Source organism: Puma concolor, chromosome A1, assembly GCF_028749965.1.
Source record: "Puma concolor isolate L17-30 chromosome A1, mPumCon1.1.hap2, whole genome shotgun sequence".
Classification (NCBI taxonomy): domain Eukaryota; kingdom Metazoa; phylum Chordata; class Mammalia; order Carnivora; family Felidae; genus Puma; species Puma concolor.
The window spans coordinates 133962170-133989804 of record NC_141667.1 but is presented as its reverse complement, the minus strand read 5'-3'; the positions used below and the strand labels follow the sequence as shown (position 1 = coordinate 133989804).

The 27635-nt window shown below is 36.8% G+C and overlaps 1 protein-coding gene across 2 annotated transcripts in view; it reads left to right on the top strand.

The window, feature by feature from the left end:
- Nucleotides 1-27635, top strand: part of ADAMTS19 (ADAM metallopeptidase with thrombospondin type 1 motif 19) — a 247466-nt gene that overhangs the window by 98532 nt on the left and 121299 nt on the right. For both annotated transcript variants that reach the window (XR_015250415.1, XM_086704877.1), the window contains exon 8: nt 18077-18182. Coding sequence is in view for 1 of the 2 variants with exons in the window: in XM_086704877.1 (XP_086561003.1) it covers nt 18077-18182 (106 nt within the window). In the remaining variant the exon portion in view is untranslated. The remainder of the gene's footprint in view (nt 1-18076; nt 18183-27635) is intronic.

Sequence of the window (27635 nt, the reverse complement as noted above, 5' to 3'; positions counted from 1 at the left end):
CTGAGCCACCCAGGCACCCCAAGATGGTATATATTTTTAATTATGTATTAGGGATATATCAAAAACACAGTAATGTACATTGGAGTCAGGCTTAAACTCTTTAAAGCTTTGAGAGTTTAACTTCTGAAATCATCCCATAGCTTGCCTTTAAATTTTCTGAAAGAGAGAAGAGAAATGAATGTGAAGTACAATAAATCTAATTTATTAGATTATTCTGATACAATCATTCTGTATTCTAATACAATAGCGGGAGCACAAAACTAGCTTGCAGACATAAATTTTCCTAATTGTTCTTACTTTCAAACAAAAGCCTTCTGTTTCATTATCTTAATGTGGGAAGGGGGGAGGTCTGCTTAGTAGTGTGGTTCATTGTAAAGATTAAGAACATGTGAAAACAATGAAAGCAGCAAGTAAATCTCTTTTGGAACTTGTCCTTCACCATGATGTCTTCTCCATCCTTAAAAGAGCAGATTTTAGGAACTGGCCATCTCTGTCTTTCCTTCATACCACTGTCCCTATGAACTCACTTTCTTTCTCTTTCTCTTTCTTTCTTTCTTTCTTTCTTTCTTTCTTTCTTTCTTTCTTTCTTTCTTTCTTTCTTTCTTTCTTTCTTTCTCTCTCCTTCTCTCTCTCTTTCTTTCTTTCTTTCTTTCTTTCTTTCAATATTTTAGTTTTAAGTAGTCTCTACATCCAACATGGGGCTTGAACTCACAACCCCAAGATCAAGAGTCACATGCTCTACTGACTGAGCCAGTTGGGCACCCCTGAACTCACTTTCTTTCACTATTTACTTGAACATTTACTTGAACTACCTTTCACTGTATTTTTCCTACATCATATTCATATTTCAAAAAAACTTACCAATTAGACGTGGTATCCATATGCTGTCTAGTCTACAACTTACTTATTTTAGATACCTCCATCACACCTTAGGATCATAAAATAAAGTGAGTGAGTATTCACTGTTTGATTTTCCTTTAGCCACGAATTAAAAACACACACCCCCTTTTTTTAACATGTGCATTCCCATCTGTAGTTAATTTTGTTGCAATACACATTACAAGGTCAAAGATGATACTAAATTAGGAAAAGAAAATGTTGCATCTATCTTCCTAGAATGTATTAAATCTTTTCCTCACAAATCCCTGCCTCCTTTGATTTGAGGACGATGAGAACTGAAACATGTCAATTGATGTTATTTTTTTCCCCCACTTTAAATGACTTCATTCGTTTACCTTGTTTTGGTTTGCTTTCAGGTAATATTCAGTTCTTCCAAATAGTGCCCTTAACCTCTCCTTTGATTCTTTCCATAGCTGAGGTGATTGATGGGCTATAGATCAGAAATCTCAGTGCCTTCACTTTCCTCTGAGACCTTTGCTCTCAGCGTCTTTGCAGTGAATTCTTTTGTCTCCAGGCTGGATTTGGCCTCCAAATGCAGTTGGTGGTTCAACTCAAGAATGTTGGTTTGGTCAGGGCCCTATAACTCCGATTCAACTCTTTCTACCACACTTTTTTTCTTCCCAGCCTCCCCAGGCCCTACCCTTCCAGCTCTTAGTGCTATTAAGACCCTGCCAGATCTCAGTCATGTCCCCCATGGGTCCCCTGAGTTAAACTGCCCACCCCTCTGGCCTTCTTGATAGCAAGAGTCAAAGTAGGCTCAGAAATGACAACACAGCCCTTCTTTCCACCTACTGACCCAGAGTTTTTTTTATTAATTCCATGTTTGAGTCATCGTATATTGGTCTGGAGTTTCCCAATTCACCATCCTCCAGAGTTCCAAAGGCTACCTACCTCTAATCCTTATCCTTTCTCCTGTGCCCTCAGAGAGAAGCCTGTAGATAACTAAGACATAACTTGTGTGGAAATACAAAGGAGAAATGCACAATAATACACCTCAAAATGTATTTTCATGGTATTATACATTGTATAGTATACACTGTACTATACAGTTCTACTTGTTGGGAATGAACAAATTGACTTCTCAGTACTTTCCTGCCTTTGTGGTGCTTAACATTCTAAGAGAGAAATGGCCAATATCCATAATGAATAGTTAAATTAATTGGTATATTAAAAGATAAACTGGCATAGAAAAAGGAGTCAGTTTAAGTAAGAGATAATCTGGGAGTTCCAGGGTAGGAAGGGTATTTGTAATTTAAATTTGGTGATCAAAATCTGGAGATATCTAGGGAAGGAATGTTCCAGAGTGAAAAGCCAGTGAAGAGGTCTTGAGATGGAAATGACAGGAAAAAGAAAAGGAAAGCAAAAACAAAACAAAAACAAACAAACAAAAAACAAGCCAATGCAGCTGGAGTAGAATGAATAAATGGGATGATAATAGAAAATTCTAGATTTTGTATTTCTTTTGACAGCTTTGGCAAGTTATAAATTTTATTGGTATGCTTTTTTTATATGTTACCTTGATGTCTTTAGGATTGTAGAGACATTTCCTTATTCTTTGTGTGTGTTGATAATTGTCAGTTTACTAGGGAATTACCAATTTTGCCAGTTTTCTTTTACATTTGTTTTATAGTTCATTGGTTTTGCTCTTTATTATTTCTTTCTCTTTCTTTTCTTAAGCTTTGATGCTCTCTTCTTTTCCCAGCTCCTGGAAGGAATTTTAATCATTGATTTCAGTCTCTTTTGTTTTTTGTAATATATGCTGTGAATTTCCCTAAGCACTGTCATCTCAGCCCACACATTTTTTATGTGCTCTATTTTTACTGTAGCCATGTTTAACGTATTTTCTAATTTTCATTATAATTGCTTTCACTTGTGGACTGTTTAGAAGAGTATCATCTTATGTGTAAGCAGTTTGGGTTTTTCTAGTTACCTTTTTAGTTCCTGATTTCTAAATTATTTCCATTTTGGCCAATGAACAATCTTTGGATTATTTCCACTTTTTTTTTTCACTACTCAGTATGAATATGGCCATAAATGTACCTTGTCCACTTAAAAAGAGAGAATTGGGGCATCTGGGTGACTCAATTGGTTGAGTGTCCTACCTCAACTCAGGTCATGATCTCATGGCTGGTGAGTTCAAGCCCTGCATGGGGCTCTGTGCTGACAGCTCAGAGCCAGGAGTCTGCTCTGGATTATGCGTCTCCCTCTCTCTCTCGGCCTTTCCCCACTTGTGCTCTGTCTCTCAAAAATAAGTAAACATTAAACATTTTTAAAAAAGAAAACCAGAGAATTTTGTTGGGTGCCATGTTCTGTTATGTCAATTAAGAGAGATTTGCTAATATTTTGTTCAGATCTCTTAGGTCTTGAGTAAATTTTTTTTATGGTTGTTTTATCAGCTATTAAAAGAGCCTTGTTAAGTCTTCCAGTTTAACTGTGGATTTGTCTTTCTCTCTTAATTCTGTTCATTTTTACTATATATACATTTTGAGGCTTAGTTGTTGAGTAAATACAGAAAAGAACTGCGAAGTCCTCTTGTTGCCGTGATCCTTTTATCGTAAAAAAACAAAACAAAACAAAACAAAAAAAACAATAAAACGCCCCTCTTTATCTCTCTAGATGCTTATGGCTTAAATTCAATTTGTCTAATTTTCTATATTTGTAATATTTACATTGTCACTCTTTCTCTATTTTGGTTGATGTTTGCATATTACATTGTTTTCTGTTCTTTTACTTCTAACTTCTTTATATTCTTTTTCTTAAGCTGTATCTCTTGTAAACACAATACACTTAAGGTTTATTTTTTTAATCCAGACTTACAATCTTAGTTTGGATTCAGCCTAGTGTTTTTTTTTTTCATTCATTTATTCCAACTTTATCAAGATAAAATTGACAGGTAAAAGTTGTATATATGTAAACAATGTGATGTTTTAATATACATCAGGCATTATAAAATGATTATCACAATCAACTTAATTCACACATCTCTCACCTTCGAGAACTTAAATATCCATTCAGTTTGGCAGTCACAGACAGTTCCCATGGTATAGTCTTTTTTATTTATTAAAATCATAATTTGAAATGCTTTCTTTCTGTTTATTTACTATTTCACTTTATTTCATGTTTCTTTTTTTTCTTTGTTTCTTGCCTTTTAAAAATAAGTAAATCTAATATTGGTATGCCTTTTTCAATCGCTGTAATTGTTAATTATGTATTATTTTACTATTGTTTTGTAATTACCTTATATATAATGACATGTATCATTTTACTGCTGATTATTGCTAGAACTTTTGAACTCTTGAACTCTGTTTATCTCCTGATGACGTATTGTTGCTTGTACTTTAGTTCTCTATATTTTAAATTTTGGAGGACATTAAAATTGATGTTTAAGGTGGAGCATCTGAGTGGCTCATTCGGTTAAGCATCTGACTTCTGACTCTTGACCCCAGCTGGGTCTTGATCTTAGTGTTTTGCTTTGGAGTCCCCTAGGCATGTTCCCCTCCACACTGGGCATGGAGCCTACTTAAAAAAAATCGATGTTTTGTGTATTTGGTATTAATTTATAGTTACACATACATTTACTCTTTGTGGTGTTCTGTATTTCTTCCTCTTTATTTTCATGTTTTATTCTGGAATTTTTCCTTCTGTTTAAAGAAATTTAACATTTCTTTACACCAGTATTTTGATGTAAAGTGTCACAAAGAAGGGGTTTCTTTTTTTATTTACAGAAAGATGCACTTGGGTTGTGGTAGCCCAGTGAATGTAGATCTCAAGCTTCCCATCTTTGTGTTAAAAACGTCTTTCCTTCATTAACATGTTGTCTCTAGTTTTTATTTCGGTAATGGTCTCCTCACAATGGCTGTTTCTTCACTTGGTTTGTCGTTTTTATTTGTGAGTTTGTCTTCAGTGGAACTGTTTCTTCTGTGGGAATTCTATGCTTGCTGAGATGATCAAGTGTCTCATCACAGTGATACCTCATTTGTTTTTACTGACAAGGTTTTTTCCAATCCTGTATGATCCCCAAATTGTATGATAGGCTTGTACCTTATATTTATGGCTTCATATTCCTATGGCTTCATAGCCTATGCATGATGGTGGTTTCGGTTTCACTGTGTTAACGGAGCCTTTCCTGGCATACCGAGAACTTTGAGCTATGATTCCTCGTTGCTTTCCTGCATGTGGACTTTTGAGGTTATTTTCAAGCATTAACAGCATTTGCAGGCTTTCTAATTTGTGTATAGATCTCAGTTCCTTGCTCCTTAATGCCTGTCCTTGCAGACATTTTGAAACCGCACCATTCTTTTTTTTAATTTTTTTTTTTTTACCTTTGAGAGAGAGAGATAAGAGAGAGAGCGAGCAAGCATGAGCAGGAGAAGGGCAGAGAGAGAAGGGGACACAGGATCCGGAGCAGGCTGTGTGCTGACAGGATTGAGCCCAATGTGGGGCTCAGACTCATGAACTGTGAGATTATGACCTGAGCTGAAGTCAGATGCTCAACCGACTGAGCCACCCAGGTGCCCGGAAACTGCACCCGTTATTTAATAAGACTTGTATCTTTTCTGATATCCAGATTCTAACAACATTAAATCATGATATTATCCTCTAGATTTGAAAATTTTTTAAGCTTTATTCTTGCACTTGGTAATCTGTTTTCTTCAAACTTAGTGGTACTTCAAAAACTTTGTTCATTACATTTTATCTGGCCCTCTATGTGTTTTTCAAAAAGGACTGTCAGTCCACCATGTTGTGGGAACACATAAACAACATTTTAATGTCTATAAAATAGTCTGCCTTTTCAACCACAGAGATTCACTATAGTTTTTATTAAACTAATATTCTATTTCTTGTTTTTGGAATTCACTTTTTTCTTAGTATTCTTAGGAACTGTACTACAAAGAATGTTATGGATTAATCATTTAAGAGAATCTGGAAGCCTACTTTTAAAAATACATTTATAACTATGCCCATATTAAACTCATAACTTACATAATTGTACTTTTATATTCCTGAATCATTATCATCTTGCCTTGTAATGGAATAGAGGCAGATAATTATTGAATTAGTAAGGCAAGTTATTGTAGAATATGTTCAAAGTCCAATTTGAACGTAATCATGTAAATGGGCTTCGTGTGATGTGGGTACCATCTCATTAAGTCATTCTAAAAATTTTTTTTTTCTAATTCGTGGACAAAATACATTTTGATTCTTCAAAATTACATTTTTATTTAGGACCCCACATTGAGTTAACACTTTATGTTGGTCTTTGTTTCCAGGAATTTCATCTATGCAGTTCATTTCATACACCCCCTTCTTGCAGATATGCTAAATACCTATTGAGGCAGAGATGTACTACGTGGCTTGCACATTGAACGAACCTAACTTACCCTTCTGTGAGCAATATCAACTCTCATCACCATCTCCTTTTCCCTGCTCAGTCCTTTGTTCAGGAATTACCCCCAAACTTCCCCTGCTTTTCCTTGGCTGACCTCTGGCCACTCAGTGATAACCACCAAGCTGTTTCCTTCTCTAAAAGCCTCTCCTACCTTGATTTTTCCCTATCTGGTGTTTCCTTTTATTCTTCCATAATGTTTTAGATACCTTTAGATTTTTTTTTTTTTTTTTTTTTTATTTTTTATATATGAAATTTATTGTCAAATTGGTTTCCATACAACACCCAGTGCTCATCCCAAAAGGTGCCCTCCTCAGTACCCATCACCCACCCTCTCCTCCCTCCCACCCCCCATCAACCCTTAGTTTGTTCTCAGTTCTCAACAGTCTCTTATGCTTTGGCTCTCTCCCACTCTAACCTCTTTTTTTTTTTTTTTTTTTTTTTTGTTCCCCTCCCCCATGGGTTTCTCTTAAGTTTCTCAGGATCCACATAAGAGTGAAACCATATGGTATCTGTCTTTCTCTGTATGGCTTATTTCACTTAGCATCACACTCTCCAGTTCCATCCACGTTGCTACAAAAGGCCATATTTCATTTTTTCTCATTGCCACGTAGTACTCCATTGTGTATATAAACCACAATTTCTTTATCCATTCATCAGTTGATGGACATTTAGGCTCTTTCCATAATTTGGCTATTGTTGAGAGTGCTGCTATGAACATTGGGGTACAAGTGCCCCTATGCATCAGTACTCCTGTGTCCCTTGGATAAATTCCTAGCAGTGCTATTGCTGGGTCATAGGGTAGGTCTATTTTTAATTTTCTGAGGAACCTCCACACTGCTTTCCAGAGCGGCTGCACCAATTTGCATTCCCACCAACAGTGCAAGAGGGTTCCCGTTTCTCCACATCCTCTCCAGCATCTATAGTCTCCTGATTTGTTCATTTTGGCCACTCTGACTGGCGTGAGGTGATACCTGAGTGTGGTTTTGATTTGTATTTCCCTGATAAGGAGCGACGCTGAACATCTTTTCATGTGCCTGTTGGCCATCCGGATGTCTTCTTTAGAGAAGTGTCTATTCATGTTTTCTGCCCATTTCTTCACTGGGTTATTTGCTTTTCGGGTGTGGAGTTTGGTGAGCTCTTTATAGATTTTGGATACTAGCCCTTTGTCCGATATGTCATTTGCAAATATCTTTTCCCATTCCGTTGGTTGCCTTTTAGTTTTGTTGGTTGTTTCCTTTGCTGTACAGAAGCTTTTTATCTTCATAAGGTCCCAGCAATTCACTTTTGCTTTTAATTCCCTTGCCTTTGGGGATGTGTCGAGTAAGAGATTGCTACGGCTGAGGTCAGAGAGGTCTTTTCCTGCTTTCTCCTCTAAGGTTTTGATGGTTTCCTGTCTCACATTCAGGTCCTTTATCCATTTTGAGTTTATTTTTGTGAATGGTGTGAGAAAGTGGTCTAGTTTCAACCTTCTGCATGTTGCTGTCCAGTTCTCCCAGCACCATTTGTTAAAGAGACTCTCTTTTTTCCATTGGATGTTCTTTCCTGCTTTGTCAAAGATGAGTTGACCATACGTTTGTGGGTCTAGTTCTGGGGTTTCTATTCTATTCCATTGGTCTATGTGTCTGTTTTTCTGCCAATACCATGCTGTCTTGATGATGACAGCTTTGTAGTAGAGGCTAAAGTCTGGGATTGTGATGCCTCCTGCTTTGGTCTTCTTCTTCAAAATTACTTTGGCTATTCGGGGCCTTTTGTGGTTCCATATGAATTTTAGGATTGCTTGTTCTAGTTTCGAGAAGAATGCTGGTGCAATTTTGATTGGGATTGCATTGAATGTGTAGATAGCTTTGGGTAGTATTGACATTTTGATAATATTTATTCTTCCAATCCATGAGCAGGGAATGTCTTTCCATTTCTTTAAATCTTCTTCAATTACCTTCATAAGCTTTCTATAGTTTTCAGCATACAGATCCTTTACATCTTTGGTTAGATTTATTCCTAGGTATTTTATGCTTCTTGGTGCAATTGTGAATGGGATCAGTTTCTTTATTTGTCTTTCTGTTGCTTCATTGTTAGTGTATAAGAATGCGACTGATTTCTGTACATTGATTTTGTATCCTGCAACTTTGCTGAATTCATGTATCAGTTCTAGCAGACTTTTGGTGGAGTCTATCGGATTTTCCATGTATAATATCATGTCATCTGCAAAGAGCGAAAGCTTGACTTCATCTTTGCCAATTTTGACGCCTTTGATTTCCTTTTGTTGTCTGATTGCTGTTGCTAGAACTTCCAGCACTATGTTAAATAACAGCGGTGAGAGTGGGCATCCCTGTCGTGTTCCTGATCTCAGGGAAAAAGCTCTCAGTTTTTCCCCGTTGAGGATGATGTTAGCTGTGGGCTTTTCATAAATGGCTTTTATGATCTTTAAGTATGTTCCTTCTATCCCGACTTTCTCAAGAGTTTTTATTAAGAAAGGGTGCTGGATTTTGTCGAAGGCCTTTTCTGCATCGATTGACAGGATCATATGGTTTTTCTCCTTTTTTTTGTTAATGTGATGTATCACGTTGATTGATTTGCGAATGTTGAACCAGCCCTGCATCCCAGGAATGAATCCCACTTGATCATGGTGAATAATTCTTTTTATATGCCGTTGAATTCGATTTGCTAGTATCTTATTGAGAATTTTTGCATCCATATTCATCAGGGATATTGGCCTGTAGTTCTCTTTTTTTACTGGGTCTCTGTCTGGTTTAGGAATCAAAGTAATACTGGCTTCATAGAATGAGTCTGGAAGTTTTCCTTCCCTTTCTATTTCTTGGAATAGCTTGAGAAGGATAGGTATTATCTCTGCTTTAAACGTCTGGTAGAACTCCCCTGGGAAGCCATCTGGTCCTGGACTCTTATTTGTTGGGAGATTTTTGATAACCGATTCAATTTCTTCGCTGGTGATGGGTCTGTTCAAGCTTTCTATTTCCTCCTGATTGAGTTTTGGAAGAGTGTGGGTGTTCAGGAATTTGTCCATTTCTTCCAGGTTGTCCAATTTGTTGGCATATAATTTTTCATAGTATTCCCTGATAATTGTTTGTATCTCTGAGGGATTGGTTGTAATAATTCCATTTTCATTCATGATTTTATTTATTTGGGTCATCTCCCTTTTCTTTTTGAGAAGCCTGGCTAGAGGTTTGTCAATTTTGTTTATTTTTTCAAAAAACCAACTCTTGGTTTCGTTGATCTGCTCTACAGTTTTTTTAGATTCTATATTGTTTATTTCTGCTCTGATCTTTATTATTTCTCTTCTTCTGCTGGGTTTAGGCTGCCTTTGCTGTTCTGCTTCTATTTCCTTTAGGTGTGCTGTTAGATTTTGTATTTGGGATTTTTCTTGTTTCTTGAGATAGGCCTGGATTGCAATGTATTTTCCTCTCAGGACTGCCTTCGCTGCATCCCAAAGCGTTTGGATTGTTGTATTTTCATTTTCGTTTGTTTCCATATATTTTTTAATTTCTTCTCGAATTGCCTGGTTGACCCACTCATTCGTTAGTAGGGTGTTCTTTAACCTCCATGCTTTGGGAGGTTTTCCAGACTTTTTTCTGTGGTTGATTTCAAGCTTCATAGCATTGTGGTCTGAAAGTATGCATGGTATGATTTCAATTCTTGTAAACTTATGAAGGGCTGTTTTGTGACCCAGTATATGATCTATCTTGGAGAATGTTCCATGTGCACTCGAGAAGAAAGTATATTCTGTTGCTTTGGGATGCAGAGTTCTAAATATATCTGTCAAGTCCATCTGATCCAATGTCTCATTCAGGGCCCTTGTTTCTTTATTGACCGTGTGTCTAGTTGATCTATCCATTTCTGTAAGTGGGGTGTTAAAGTCCCCTGCAATTACCACATTCTTATCAATAAGGTTGCTTATGTTTATGAGTAATTGTTTTATATATTTGGGCGCTCCGGTATTCGGTGCATAGACATTTATAATTGTTAGCTCTTCCTGATGGATAGACCCTGTCACTATTATATAATGTCCTTCTTCATCTCTTGTTACAGCCTTTAATTTAAAGTCTAGTTTGTCTGATATAAGGATGGCTACTCCAGCTTTCTTTTGGCTTCCAGTAGCATGATAAATAGATCTCCATCCCCTCACTCTCAATCTAAAGGTGTCCTCAGGTCTAAAATGAGTCTCTTGTAGACAGCAAATAGATGGGTCTTGTTTTTTTATCCATTCTGATACCCTATGTCTTTTGGTTGGCGCATTTAATCCATTTACATTCAGTGTTATTATAGAAAGGTATGGGTTTAGAGTCATTGTGATGTCTGTATGTTTTATGCTTGTAGTGATGTCTCTGGTACTTTGTCTCACAGGGTCCCCCTTAGGATCTCTTGTAGGGCCGGTTTAGTGGTGACAAATTCCTTCAGTTTTTGTTTGTTTGGGAAGACCTTTATCTCTCCTTCGATTCTAAATGACAGACTTGCTGGATAAAGGATTCTCGGCTGCATATTTTTTCTGTCTAGCACACTGAAAATCTCGTGCCAATTCTTTCTGGCCTGCCAAGTTTCAAAAGAGAGATCAGTCACGAGTCTTATAGGTCTCCCTTTATATGTGAGGGCACGTTTACCCCTTGCTGCTTTCAGAATTTTCTCTTTATCCTTGTATTTTGCCAGTTTCACTATGATATGTCGTGCAGAAGATCGATTCAAGTTACGTCTGAAGGGAGTTCTCTGTGCCTCTTGGATTTCAATGCCTTTTTCCTTCCCCAGTTCAGGGAAGTTCTCAGCTATTATTTCTTCAAGTACCCCTTCAGCACCTTTCCCTCTCTCTTCCTCCTCTGGGATACCAATAATGCGTATATTATTTCTTTTTAGTGTATCACTTAGTTCTCTAATTTTCCCCTCGTACTCCTGGATTTTTTTATCTCTCTTTTTCTCAGCTTCCTCTTTTTCCATAACTTTATCTTCTAGTTCACCTATTCTCTCCTCTGCCTCTTCAATCCGAGCTGTGGTGGTTTCCATTTTGTTATGCATTTCGTTTAAAGCGTTTTTCAGCTCCTCGTGACTGTTCCTTAGCCCCTTGATCTCTGTAGCAAGAGATTCTCTGCTGTCTGCTATACTGTTTTCAAGCCCAGCGATTAATTTTATGACTATTATTCTAAATTCACTTTCTGTTATATTATTTAAATCCTTTTTGATCAGCTCATTAGCTGTTGTTATTTCCTGGAGATTCTTCTGAGGGGAATTCTTCCGCTTGGTCATTTTGGATAGTCCCTGGCGTGGTGAGGACCTGCAGGGCACTTCCCCTGTGCTGTGGTGTATAACTGGAGTTCGTGGGCGGAGCCGCAGTCAGACCTGATGTCTGCCCCCAGCCCACCGCTGTGTCCACAGTCAGACTGGTGCGTGCCTTCTCTTCCCCTCTCCTATGGGCGGGATTCACTGTGGGGTGGGGTGGCCTGTCTGGGCTACTTGCAGACTGCCAGGCTTGTGATGCTGGGGATCTGGCGTCTTAGCTGGGGTGGGTAGGCAAGGTGCACAGGGGCAGGAGGGGCAGGCTTAGCTTGCTTCTCCTTAGGTGATCCTCTTCAGGAGGGGCCCTGTGGCAGCAGGAGGGAGTCCGATCCGCTGCCGGAGGTTTGGCTCCGCAGAAGCGCAGAGTTGGGTGTTTGCGCGCGGAGCAAGCAAGTTCCCTGGCAGGAACTGGTTCTCTTTGGGATTTTGGCTGGGGGATGGGCGGGGGAGATGGCGCTGGCGAGCGCCTTTGTTCCCCACCAAACTGAGCTCTGTCGTCCGGGGCCTCAGCAGATCTCCTTCCCTTTGTCCTCCAGCCTTCCCGCTTTCTGAGCAGAGCTGTTAACTTATGACCTCCCAGACGCTAAGTCGTGCTTGCTGTCGGAACACAGTCCGTCAGGCCCCTCCGCTTTTTGCAAGCCAGACTCGGGGGCTCTGCTTGGCCGGCGAGCCGCCCCTCCGCCCCAGCTCCCTCCCGCCAGTCCGTGGAGCGCGCACCGCCTCGCCGCCCTTCCTACCCTCTTCCGTGGGCCTCTCGTCTGCGCTTGGCTCCGGCGACTCCGTTCTGCTAATCCTCTGGTGGTTTTCTGGGTTATTTAGGCAGGTGTAGGTGGAATCTAAGTGATCAGCAGGACGCGCGGTGAGCCCAGCGTCCTCCTACGCCGCCATCTTCCCTCTCTCCTCAGATACCTTTAGATTTTAATGATCACATTTTAAAATGAGTATTTATTTTGTGGCTCATGCTCCTGAAAGTATGCTCAGCATGTATTCATTTTTTTTCCTTGTTCTATTAGGCCTCAAATAATAGTAGGACTCCTAGGTGAATAACTTTTCTCATAAGGTACAATCCTAGAACAAATATCTTTCCTAGAACTGTGAACGATTTTGTGCCAGGAGAGACAAGATTTTGAACTAGGTAGTCTAGTTGGTGCTTAAAGGCAATACCAGTGGAGCTGGAGAACTTACTTTTGTTAGTATACATCTATCTGACATCATAAAAACTGATTTCCTGGGGCACCTGGGTGGCTCCATTGGTTGAGAATCCAACTCTTAGTTTCAGCTCAGGTGATGATCTCAGGGTCTTTGAGTTGGAGCCCAGCTTTGGACTCTGAACCGACAGTGCGAAGCCTGCTTGGAATTCTCTCCCCCTCTCTCTGCCCCTCCCCCACTCATGCTCTTTCTCTCTCTCTCTCTCAAAATAAATAAACATTTTTCAAAAACCGATTTCCTGATTAGTCCACTATTGTAACACGCTTCCTGTGGAGTTTTAGGGCTCTATGATTATCTTGATGAGGTATCATATTACATTCCAGGATTGTATGTATTGTTTTCAGATGAGAGATTCTGTTCAGTCCTCACACATGACTTGATTCATTTTTAGGTGGGAAATTAGAGAGATTTTTGGTATCCTTTTTGTTTGTACAAACTTTTATATTAAAAGGGTACCTTAAAAAGAGTCTGTATTATATCTATCTTTAAATAACAGCTGTGTTAAATCCTTTCTCTTTCTAAACTCTACCCCTTATTATAATAAGAAACATATGAGTTTTTGAAAGGAACTGAACAGCATAGGCTTTTAGACAGAATAATGCAAGTCATTTAAATTAGTCATGGTTAGAATTATTCTCCATAACTTTCAAGTTAAAGAAAATCTCCTTTGTGGGCCAAATGTAAGACAATGAAATTTAAATTTATCAGAATCTTAGTTGAAGATTCTAACTGTACACATAAGTAAAAAGAGAATAGGAATATAGGATCATCTTATTTGTTAAATTGCATCATGGTCTATAAGAGATTCTGTTAATTACTCTTTAAATTTCATAGACATGATTATCATATTTATGTCTTTTAATCTTCTCATTGTAAAAGTATTATAAACCCGTGATTTGGAAAATTGGACAAGAGGGAGAAAAGTTACTTATTATTTCTTGTTATATAATACAGTTGCTATTAGCAAGTTAGCATATTGATGTAGTTTTTTGATTTGTTTTGTTTTAAGTAAGCTCTATGCTCAACATGGGGCTTGAACTCATGACTCTGAGATCAAGAGTCACGTGCTCTACTTCTGAGCCAGCCAGGTGCCCCCATATTTGTGTAGTCTTTTTGTTCTCTTGTGAAAATGTGGTGGTCTGCATTTTTTAATACTTAGGTGTAATCATACCTCTATGCCAATATGTACTCATTTTAAAATTCTGTTTTATTGTATGTAAATTCATATTTTATGGTATAAAATATATGTCTTTTATATTATAAATTATATTCTTTTCAATACCATATTTTTTTCATGACTACACAGTAGTCATTGATTTCCCATAACCTGGTGAGGAATCTAGGGCCCCCAGAGACATTCTTCCCCTATCCATAGGTCTGGTGCTAGGAAAATACCAACGTTGTATACCTGTAACATTTCTCTTGCTTCCTGCTGCTGCTTCTAAGTCAAAATCTCTCCTGTCCTCATATAAAAACTCTTCAGTTGTGATGGAAGCTCTTGAGCTTTACCGTCTTAACCGTCACTGTCACTGTCACTGTGATGGATTGTTCTCCTTTATTGTCTCCCCCATTTTGTGTGGATCTTGGCCATCTTTCTCTCTGCTTCTTGAGTTCATTCAGGTGCAACTTCACGTTATACCATCAGTCCACCCAACACTACTTAATAATTATTTCCCCTCAATCTGGATGCCAGCTACCTTTCTCTACCCTTGTGCCAGTAGTTAATCATATCATGGAATTTCACCTCTGAAATCTTAAGTCTCTAAATCTCAATCTCTTATCACAATCTCTAGTACTTTTTCAGAGAATATCTGTTCCTTTTCTTCATTGCTGACTCCATTGTCTGGACAACTGTATTGTTTTCCCAAATTATCTGTTTTCCTTTGACATTACTTCTTCACCTATCCAGTGCTACAAGTTCTCTGCCTTCGTTCCCCATCAATTTTACTGCCAACTGTTACACATTTTCATCCTTCCTTTAAACCTGTTCTGAAAAATCCCAGCCCAAATTTAATTCAAGTAAGTACTCTTCTGTGTTTCAACCATTAGGTTGGATATCATTCATTTGGGCATATTAGTGAGAGTCTAGGTTTGTGCTCTCCATCCTGAGCTGAACCATCTGTTTTCTGACCCATGAATTAAGTATTCCCCTAGTACTTAATCAGTTCTATTTCCTGTTTCTCTCACTATTCCAAGCTTATGTTTCTTTTAAAAAAATGCTATCTAACTCCCATCTACCTTTGACCTACACCTCACATAACATTGCATCCTTTTTCACTTGACATACAAGAATATCAAAAAATAACTCCTTTAACTTAATGAACTGTATCTATTAAAGTCCTCCTGGGGCACCTGGGTGGCTCAGTCCGTTACTTTGGCTTAGGCCATGATCTCCCGGTTTGTGTGTTCGAGCCCCACATCGGGCTCTGTGCTAACAGCTAGGAGCCCGTAGCCTGCTTCACATTCTCTGTCTCCCTCTCCCTCTGTTCCTCCCCTGCTCATTCTTTGTCTCTCTTTCTGTCAAAAATAAATAAACATCAAAAATAAAAATAAAGTCCTCGAGCAATCATACTCCATTGTGAAACTGTAAACATTCCTATTAATATCGTCAGGAAAACAAGGTGTTTGATACCACCCATATTTCAATAGTACATTGGAAATCCTAGCCAATGTAGTAAGGTAACAGCAAAATATGGAAAAATGTATCAATCTAGAATAGAAAAAAATAATATGGAAGAGGTAAGAATTGGAAACAAGCAACAGTACTCTTGTTGGCGGGAACAATATATTTCAAGTAGTATAGGAGAAGAGATGTAAAATTTATTAAAGTGACTGAATTTGCTATGTCCTGGTCCATACAGCAAAGAGATATATGAAATTATGACAGCCTATGTTAGCTGACTTTTAATCTATGTATGGTGATGAGCTTATTTTGGTTTGGCGAAATATATGGGCATCCTGAGGGAAATTTGTACCGCACAGTGGTCTTTGACATGCTAATTATAGATGAACTTAATTTAGTATTTTAGTGGGACATTTAGTCTTGAAGTATATATTTATTTAAATTTCTAAATGCTCAAGAGAATTTTAAATATCCTATTAAGAGGAGCTACTTTTCTTTCACACTTCTTCCCTCCTTCACTCCTTCCTTCTATCTTTCTTCTTCCCTTCAACTATAATGCAAGTTTAGTTACTCTCTTGTGTTTGTTTTCCATATTTTGTTGCATTAATAAGTGCCTGACTTACCTCTCTTAAAAATCACATTATGTTCCTTCAAGCATTTCTTAAAGTTTTGTATTGGATTTGTTATTTAGTAGAGCTCGATAACAACTATGTTTTTGTCTTCCTTTTTTTCTCCCTTCCCTAGCCCCTCTGCGTTTATCCCTACCTTCTTCTTTCCTTTGTACCAGATCTTGGCTGTTTTAATCAGCCAAATGAAGTAGTATGGCTTGTCACTTATCTATTCATCCCTTCATCCATCTATCCATTCATAAAGAAGTAATTTCGGGGCACCTGGGTGGCTCAGTCAGTTAAGCCTCCAACTTTTGGTTTCCACTGAGGTCATGATTTCGTACCTGGTGAGACTGAGCCCCATGTCAGGCTCTGTGCTGACAGCACGGAGCCTGTTTGGAATTCTCTCCCTGTCTCTCTGCCCCTCTGCTGTGCTCTCTTTCTCTTGCAAAATAAATAAATAAACTTTTTTTTAAGAAAAGAAGTAATTTCATCTATTTGTACATTTTATATTTTAATAAAATATTTCTAAATATATAGATATTTATGTATTTCTTTATGTATTTCATCTTTATGTATTTAATCTCTTGGCTATTTCTTCCTGTAGTTATGTTTTAAAAGTAGTATGTTTATACTGCATTTTGCTGAGAGAATGTATCTTCATTTTCTTGATAGGCCAGTGAATACCAGGCCTTGACATTCTACTCGAAGGTTTGAATGAGTACTTGAGGATTTCAGACATACTTTCATCTAATCTCCATTTTCAGTCCCCAAGCAATGCCTCTGTCAAACCTGTGTGTCTCAGACTTGAGCCTCTGTGGGGTTCTACCACATTCATAAAATCCTCCTCTGTTTAATTTGGGCATGGGTCCACTAAATCGGTTCATGTTCTTGTATGAACCTTCTGTTTTTCCAAAGCATGGGCAAGGCGATTTATTCTTTTAGTTAAATGTAATCATTCCATAACACTATTTTTTTATGTTTCTGAAGACAGAAAAAAAGTCTCAAGTAGTTAGCTAACCATCTTCAACTAGGGGCCACTCTGCACTAAATTATAATCAACGGGAAAAACTAAATGTTAGTTGGCATATGGATTCAAAGTTCATTTCAAATCTTTATTTTATAATATTTAGTACTCATGTGTTCTTTGGCAAATCATTCCACTTGTCCGGGCCTTAATTTCTTCATATAATGAGCTTAGATGTATTTTATACAGATAGGAGGATTCTGGAGCATATAGATAATTCAATAACACTAGATATTATTTTAATAAACTTTGTTATTTAAAAATGCATTAAAACTTACACTTGCAAGGTTATATAGTTCTTTGTGTTCAAGGATATTTCTTCAGAGGTATTTCTTAATTAGTAAAATGGTACATGAATCTTTGATGAAGGAGTATCAATGATTTCACATACTGTGTTACTGCGAATTCAAACCAAAAGATCAACTATCTTGCAGAAATTATTGGCTTAAATAATATTTCATTATCTTATACTCTGCAGTTGGGCCATCTTATAAGGCAAGAAATTTTCAGAGGAAATACTTTTCAGTATTCAATCACAGTTTTTTTTTGTTGTATTAGTTAAAATTGTATTTTACAAAATAAAATTTTTAAATATATTAACTCAGAATATAAATGTGAGTTCAAGAATGTCCTATATGTCATTTATTTTATTTTAGGTTTTTTTTTTGCAACTACATTATTCACAAGAATTGAAAAATAATTTAATCATTGCTTTTTAATTTATATTTTCCAAGTTGTGACCATTCATGACAATGAAAACTGGTATTTCCAAAATGTATTCTTATAGTATGCCTTTTTGAGAATTGCACAATTGATGAAATAATTTAATCTGAGATATTAAATTGAGAAGAGTGTTAAGAGTTTATTGAGTGACTAATACATACACAATTTCTCTTACAATTTCATTCATAAGGACTAGATATCACAGCTTAATATAGACATATTTGAATGTAAGAAATTTCATTTTTCCGTTTTTTGTACTGCTTCCTAGCATAAAGGTTTACATTTGAATCTGAAATGTGATAATTCATGTTTGTGTCTTCTAGGTATAGCTTATTTGAGTGGAATGTGTAGTGAAAAGAGAAAATGTATTATTGCTGAAGACAATGGCTTGAATCTTGCATTTACAATTGCTCATGAAATGGGTCACAAGTAAGTAAAAATTCTGGCTATGCCACATATTAGCATATAGCTTTGTAATTTGAGTTATTGAATTACATGCATATCTTTTGGGTTTTTTAGGGGGAGGGGCTCAGGTGTTCTAAAAATTAGGGAAACAAAAAGAGGTGGTAAAGATCATCTAAATTTAAAGAGTATCTTCTAAATATTGTAACTATTCCTGATACTTTGAATAAAATCTTATTACATTATTAAAATTGACATTAAGACTTGACACATGTTTCACTTCACTACACATTTCCAAATAATATAAACATGACAATAATCATGACACTACAAAAGCTATACATTATTCACATGTCTGAAGAAAACACTTTGTACAAATTAAAATACTTCCAAACTATAATAGTATTTGTTATTACCCTATACAGAGTAAAAGCCAATTAATCTGCATGGTTTGAAGTAATGTACTTGAAAGAAACTTCACCTGTTCACCCAGTTAATATGTAATGAACAGTCTGTCTCAGGAACAGGTCTAAGTACTTTACCTAATAGTTCACTTAAAACTCAACAAGCAAGGCTGTCATTTTACAGATGATGATAATAACAATAATAATTAGTAATAGCAACATTTACATAGTACTTACTGTGTGCTACGACATTTCTACATGCTTTATATATAACCTCAGAACATTTTTGTGAGGTAAGGCTATTAGAGTACCCATCTTACAGGGGAGAAAACTGAAGCATGGAGAAATTAATTTAAGTTTAATTTAGTTGTGAAAATAGTACGTGTTGGAGGAAGGATTTAAATTCAGGTTATCTAATTCAGTCATACTGTTCTGTACTTTGCATTATCTGCTCTCTTTGGGCCTTTGATCTCTCATCAGTAAAATGGGGATGATACCTGTGTTATAAGGTTGGTCTGAGATTCGGATTATGAACAACAAGCACATATTTACAGCCAGTATCTTACAGTAGAAATGGTGTGGAGTCAGACTGAATTTTGAATGTGGGCTTCCCTGCGTGCTAGCAGTATCAATTAAAATATGAAAAACATTTTAATTGGACTCACATTTAGTGAGGTCCTACACAGGGAGGTGCTCTTTATGGAGGCCTCTTTGGTCAAAGACATATTTAGTTTGGCTGGTAGTGTTTAAAAATTTGAATCAGTTGCCAACATTAAAAAGTATAAATTTGACATAAAAATTCAAATTTCCAGACCTGGCAACATTAGACCTACAGTCCCATATGGCAGCCATTCCTTGGAGCTGAGTAGTGTCTGTGCCCTTTAGACTGGGGCCATCTTTTCCAGCTCATCACAGGCTGAGGCACTGTGGTTTTATAGCATTTATCAGACACCCAGTGCGCTTCATTTTCATCAGATGCCTGGACTCTGGAGCCAAGTGAGTAAATTGAGCTATGGAATTTGGTCTAAGAAAGCTCGGGAGAAGATTGTATAGGACATCACAGTGTTTGATTAAAAAAGCCTTTTATTCAAGTAAACTGAAGTAGAGGAAAATGGTCAAGTTATAATGATACAGCTCAGTGAATGATCAGAAATTGAGCATACCTGTGTGCCCGTAACCCAGTCTAAGACATGACGAACAGTGGTTTTATTTCTGGTGTCACTGTTTTTAAATGTGTAAATATACTTTCATTTTCTCCCATGCAGACTTTCAGTGGTCAGTGGAGTGCTGTAGAATACAACGTGTTTATTTGTTATTCAAAAAAGAAACAAAACAGATAAATAACATTCTAAGATCATCATTCTTTAGGGAATATATGTAATGCAATAACCTAGTTCATTGTTGTACTCCAGGAATGATAGGATTTAGACTCTTAATTCCAATATAGTTTTCTTAATTTAAAGATATTTCAGTGTAATCATAGTAAGGAAAACCATGTGCAATACTTGAATGAAAAATGCTGAAAGTAACGTTTAGGGGAAAGAAAAAGTTGGTATTAAAAATATTAAGACAATAAGTACAAATTCATGATTATAATTTTTAGAAGTTAAATGCAAGTTTCTGAATAATATAAGCAGTGTGAGTATATTTTTATGAAACAGACAATCTGAGTAGTGGAAGGTTCACTTTAAGAAACAATCTTACTTTACTTTAGGATATGTAAAATAAATTTTTTAAATCTCTGATGTATTCTAAAATGTACGAAGAACACAGATTAAAGGAACCAACCACCACGCAGGTTACTTTATTAACATGCAAAGGTTTGGTCAAGAATTTCTACTTAAAAAACTAAATGATATAGTTTAAGGAAAGGCCACTTGAGCTTTATGTAGTAGAAACATTGGTTTATGACCAGGAACTCAGGTTGGAATGGCTAAAATGGTAGTAAAATATTATTTTATTTGCCTTTTATAGAGCTGTACCCAAAATCAATAGAGATGTGCCAAAGGTATGGGTAATGCTTGATGAATTAAGACCAGGACATATGATATATGTTGAACTACTTAGTTACTAAAAATCCTCTTTACTTGTAAGCAGTATTTGTCTCAAAAGTGGGGGCTGGTATTTCCCTTCTTAATTTTTTTAAATGTTTATTATTTTGAGAGACAGAGACAGAGAGTGAGTGGGGGAGGGACAGAGAGAAGGATATACAGAATTGGAAGCAGGCTCCAGGCTCTGAGCTGTCAGCACAGAGTCTGACGGGGGCTCAAACCCACGAACCACGAGATCATGACCTGAACCAAAGTCACCTTAACCGACTGAGCCAGCCAGGCGCCCCAGTTTTCTTAATGCTATAAAGTGGGATACATTAACAGTGAAGAGTAGTGGTGTCTTTAACAAAGGACACACAAAGGAACAAACGGGAGAGAGGTCATCTGTATAAATTATATCATCATCATCCAGTATAAGATATAAAGCACAATGAAAGGAAAATGTAGGAAGAAGAAAGAAAAATAAAACAAAATTCATATACGCATAGCCTCTTGAATAAGCAAAGTTTTCACAAATGTTAGATAATTATGTCTATGGATCTGATGTGTCCACGCACACAAATCAACAGAGCTTTTTTTGTTAGGGATATAATTAAGTCAACTACTTAAGTGAAACTGTTAAATTCTTCTTTTTTCTTTTTGAATTTCTTTCTTTTGTTTTTTGGGAGAGGATTATGTTTTCCAGTATATTTTCTTTTTTTTTTTTTTTTTTTTAATTTTTTTTTTTTAACGTTTATTTTTGAGACAGGGAGAGACAGAGCATGAACAGGGGAGGGTCAGAGAGAGGGAGACACTGAATCTGAAGCAGGCTCCAGGCTCTGAGCCGTCAGCACAGAGCCCGACGCGGGGCTCGAACTCACGGACCGCGAGATCATGACCTGAGCTAAAGTCAGCCGCTTAACCGACTGAGCCACCCAGGCGCCCCTCCAGTATATTTTCTTAGACAGAAAATGGATCGTATAATTTTGCAACCCACAACTTTAGAATGGCAGAGTGAGTCCATTCAAACTTGTCAATTCAAGAATGACTTTATAATTACACATGAAATGTTTCTAAACTGATTTGGGATGAGTGTGTTTATGTTTTTTATCTGAATTTGGTTTCTAGAATTTCCCAGAGAAACCCCACGTATGGCTAGAAAAGTCAGTAAGGGGCACCAAGAAATAAAAGCCAAGTCTTAAGGGTAATTGAAGTACCCTTGAGTAATTGAAGAGAACCAAAAATCCTCTTTTACTATTTCAAAAGGGGAATGAATCTTAAATGTAAAAATGTATCGAATTTTCCTTTAGGAAATTTCCAATTAAAAAAATCTTGTATGTAATTATATATAGAAGTATAGATTAGTGTCCATAGCAAGAAAGGGGAAATAAATGATTTATTCCAATGTTTTATGATTCCTTTTCACAGTTATTTTCCTTTCTAAACAATAGGTCAGTCATGTGATTTTTTTCTTATAACCAAAAATGTCAACCATAGAATGTTTTTATTGGTACTAAGTGTATTTATATTTATGAAAAACAAATGGGATCTTCATAAATTTATTGTCATAAAGGCTAAAACTTTATTTTTATAAATAAAAAATACCTTAGGAAGTTGTTCATGAATTTGACAGTTTGTTGGATGCATATGTATACACATATACACTATATTTTATATACAACAATTTGTTAAAGTAAGAAATTTTACTTTATTTCAGCCAGACTTTATTATGTATATATAAATTGTACTTAGATTACTGTGTTTGGGGAGTGTCCCCAAGACCACCCTCAAGTTCAATGATTTGTTAGAAGGACTCAGAAAACTCAGTAAAGCTATTTTACTCATACTGACAGTTTATTACAGTAACAGGATATGGATTAAAGTCAGGAAAGGAGCAGGCATCTGGGCCGGGTCTAGGGAACACCTGGCAGAAGCTTTACGTTGTCTTCTCCCAGGTGAGTTGTGCAGAACTAACTGTGTGTTAATTCTCTAAACAATAATGTGTGAAAATACGCACAAAGTACTGCCCAACCCTAGAAACTAACCTGAGCCTTGGTATCCAGGGATTTTACTGGGTGGTAATGTTGGTCATGGAGGCACAGCCGACCACCTACAAAGCACACCTTCCACTTCCATCCTTTCCAGAGGTCCAGCTAGTCATGTCCTACCCCAAAATCATATTGTTATAAGCTATCTGACTTGTCCTGGAGTCCCCAGGTAAGCAAAGATATTCTTATCAGAAGAGATATTACAGGGGCTCCTGGTTGGCTCAGTCTAGTGAATGTTGGACTCTTGATTTCAGCTCAGGTCGTGGGATGGAGCCCTGTGTCAAGCTCCATGCTGAGTGTAGAGCCTGCTTAAGATTCCCTCTCTCTCCCTCTACCCCTCTCCCCGACTTTCTCTCTTTCTCTCTAAAATAAAAATAAAAAGGAAGGGAGGGAGGATGGATGGATGTGCCAGATGCTTATAGGTTACCTCCCAGGATCTGGGCGAGAACCACACCTGTCTTTTCTGTGTGCGAGTTTTGGACCACCCAAACCTGTTGCAGTAACTTTGTACTTCACAATTGCACAATATTTTTAAGCCTTAAGATATCGTACTTAGATTGCTAAAGCCTTTCTAAAAAAATAATAATGTCTTCTTTTATGAGCAGGCATTGTACTAAATACTGTGTACTCCTCTATAATCCAATCTCATAAAAATCTGGAGCTATATTTTGTGATTATTGTCTTTTTTACAGTTGAAACTGAAGCTGATAGAGATTAATATTTCAGGAGTTCTTTTGATATTAAAAGCATTCTTTTTTCATCACATATGTTGTTAATATTTCTCTAGTTCTATTAATTTAATCTTGTTTTTTAATGTTTTTGAACCGAAAATGTTCTTAGTAGTCAAATGTTATTTTTTAAATTATTACCTCTGTAGCTTTTTGTAGTTAGAAATGACACCTCATTCTAAAATTTAAAAAAATACATTTTTGTCTATTTGTTCTATATTTTCTTCTCTCTCTCTCAAGTCTTCTCCCTCACTCTTTTTTTACTGTTAGAAGGCCACCTAGACTTTATTTTAGTGTATGTAGTAAAGTTCTCTCCATTAAATTTGATTTGTCATTAACTGCTCAATAAATTATCTTACCGTTCAAAATGTGGTCCCTGACGATGTAAAGAGCTATGCCAGAATATAGCACGTTGCTTGCTTCATTGAAAAAGTCTTGAAATGAAAAAGAAATGAACTGAAATGAAATGAAAAGAAAGAAATGAAAAAGAAAAGAAAAGAGAAAAACAGTCAGTTGAACTCAACTGTGTGCTTAGTGCTGTAGCCAATTTATATTGTAGTGCCAGCTGCTTATCTAGGTACAGATCGGTAAAAAGGAGTTCACCAATGGCAGCCCGGGCACGGACCACACTCTGAGTGACCCTGCCACATAACACTCTAAGTTAGTGCTGCATGGAGGTCATGTTTAAGTTGGTAGAGAGCCCAATATTTTTCTTTTTAGCCTGAAAGGTGGTCTGCAATTGAATTGTGTATCTCTGTTCTTGTATATTTATGAAATATTTTTAGCCATAAATTCTGTGACATGATCCACTGCCAATAATACATGTTTTTCTGACACAAATATTTAGTGGCGTTGTAGATAGTTTTGCTAAGTATAATACATATAGACATTACAACAATACTATAAACATATAATATGTATCATATATAATGCATTTATAATTTATATAACAAAAAATAGAAATATATACCGTATATACGTATCATATCCTTTTTTTCTTTATGGCCACAAATAATTCACTCCTTCCAACTTGAAGTAAAGTAATCTCTTATATTGGATAAGCTTTTACTAAAATTTATGCCCAGCTCTTAGAGATTGTAAAGTATGTAAATTACCAGAGAAATAATCGTTTTAAAGGTAATTGTTAGTAACATAATCCTGTGAGTTTTTTTCTAACCTTGCTAAGTCTGGAGATTTCTTGGACAGCAGAACTACCCTGACTTAGCTCATTGAGACCAAAGACTTCTGCTGCCACCTGAAGAAGGAAGGTAATCATATTAGATGTATTTTAGAGAGTATGATTGTGAAAGCTCACACAGCCAATTAAGTGTCTGAGTGGATGTTCAGAGTCAAGCTATCCGAATCCAGAGTTCATGTTGTTAATTACTGTGCTACACCCCAGATGCTGAAGGATACTTCTAATTACCTTACCTTTACTCACATTGCTTCTGGGCTAGCCCTGTGTAATCTGTTCCTACCTTATCTCTTCAGCCATACTTCATACTATGTACCCTTTTATTGTTAGCACACTTGCAGCCCCATTAGAGTTTTTAGGGTTTCTCATGTGTTATGCCCCTTCACACTGAAGTGCATTGGCACATGTTACCCCCTCTGCCTGGAATACTCCCATTTCACGAATTCTCTCATCCTGATCATAATTCATAGGGCATATCAGTAATCATTTCCTACAGCATGTGTTCTGTGTAGGTCAGTCTCTCCATTAAATACTTCATGGCACTATCTCTATAAATGTCCATTCATTCATCTATTCACAGGGTGTAAGCTCCAAGAGGTAATGAACTGTGCCAGTTTTTTGTTGTCATGGGATTCCTAATGCATTTGATAGTGTTTGGGACATATCAAGCGTTCAGTATATATGTATTAAATCAGTGAATGCTTTAATATAGTAATTTTCTTAGTAAAATATTCTTATGCAAAGAATGTCAATGAAAACGTGTTAGAGGAAAGATGCTACTGCACAAATTGTTTAGAATGTTTTTAAATAGTGTCTGAAACTTTTAACAAGGAATCAGGTAAAGTTTTATAAAAACAATGTGGTGGACTGGTAAATATAGCCAAGGCCACATGGAGTGAGCCTTTATTCCATGCACATACAGAAATGACTCCCCGCAACCCAAAAGTGGCTCTCCCCTGAGGTCTTCCTGGCACAGTAATTGGAAGCTCCATTCTTCTAGTTGTTCAGCTAAACACAATGAAATTATCTTTGAGCTCTCTCCGTTTCTCACTCTCCACATTCAACCCATCAGCTCTTGACTCTGCCTTCAAAACATATCCACATTCTCTTTACATCTCACTAATTCTACTCTTGCCACTCTGGACCAAACCACCATCATCTCTCATGTGGACTGTTAAAGTAACCTCCTAAATGATCTTACTTTATCAGCCCTTGTCACTCACAACCTGTTTCAACTCAGAGCCAGGAAGACTCCTTCACAGCAAAGCAAATTCTCCAATTTTTTTGCATAGACTTCCAGTAGCTTCCTATCTCACCGGTAAAATCCCCAGCTCTTACATTGGCCCAGTAGGCCCTACCAGGTCTAGCCTCCTTCCCTACCTTTCCCCTCCTTACCAACATGGCTCCAGATACATCAGCCTCTTTTCTAAAACTCAAAACGCCTACTTCAAGCCTTTGCCTTTCTTCTTTAGATATTTGTTCAAGTACCACCTTCTCATTGAGGCCTTTCTGTTAATATTTCTTAAAAGTGTAGACACAACCACATTTATCTATCTATCTATCTATCTATCTATCTATCTATCTATCTGTATGTGTACAGTGAATTCTTAACTCCTTAGTTCACTATTGTATTCTCAGCATCTAGAAGAATACTACTTTCATACTTGGCACATAGTATGTACTCAAAAATGTATTTGTTAAATGAAGATAAATTTGTTATTTCTAAAAGTGAAGTCTCTATGACTTCCTATGCTCTGCAGAAGAGCTGAATATACAAATGTACTAATTGTCTCACAGAAATGAAAAATAATATTCTTCTTAAGGAACTTCATTGTTATATCTAAGTAATATATTGGCATTTCTTTTCACATTAAAAATTCACATTAGGAATCACATTAAGATTTGTCTTGAATGGGGGTTGCCTGGGTGGCTCAGTCAGTTAAGCACTGAGTTTGGCTCAGGTCACGATCTTTTGGTTCGTGGGTTCGAGTCTCATGTCAGGCTCTGTGCTGACGCTTCAGAGCTTGGAGCCTGCTTCAGATTCTGTCTCCCTCTCTCTCTTCGCCCCTCCCCTGCTCGTGTTCTCTGTCTCTCTCTCTCTCTCTCTCTGTCTCTGAAAAACAAACATTAAAAGATACTTTATTAAAAAAAAGATTCTTCTTGAATGGAATTTGAAAAGACATTGAGGTCTCCTATCCCCATATCAAATGCTTAAAAATCCCAAAAGGAGAATTTTTTTTATATAAGTAGCCAAGATAAAGAGCCAGGAGAAACTTCCACATATTAGAGGTAGAAGGCATCTTTCCATATAAAAGAGCTAGAATTTCTCATTCACTGGGTGCTTAATCTTGGTACTGGATGGAGTTGTTCAGGGTTGAATGCACTCTGGGGAGTGGAAGTCAAAGCTTCACAGTCCCTTATAAGGCAATGTGTATTTCCAGCTGGCTTATGGCAAGTAGTTTGCTTCAGTACATGGAATGAAAAAAAAAATCTATCAGCATCTAACATATTGTAATTACAAAGCTTCAGAGCATAAATAGAAACATTAACAAAACAGATAAATAGCCACGATCACAGTAGGAGGTTTTAACACTGCTTTCTGTATAGAAACTGAATAGAAAGATCTCTATAGAAGAGAAAAGATTTGAACAACTAAAAACGTTGGTCTACTGGGCAGATATGAAACCTGCAGCCGAGTAATAAAGAATACGTACTCTTTCAAAATACAGATATTTATGAAGAATGACCATATATTATTTTATTCTTCAAGTCTAAACAAATTCCCTAAAATTAATTTACAGATGAATTTTTCCTATCACAATACGATTAAGTTAAACAACCAATAGCAAAAACAAACTTAATAAATACATAATAGAAATTTATAAGCATACTCTGGAAAAACTCATTGATCAGAGAAGAAATCATTAGGAAAACCAGAATACTCTCAGACTTAAACAATAACAAATATACTATTTTGCAAGTTTGTAGCATTGCAGATAAGGAGCAATTAGAGGAAAATGAGTAACTTTAAACACATATATAAAAATTAAATGATGAAATTAATGACCTAAATTT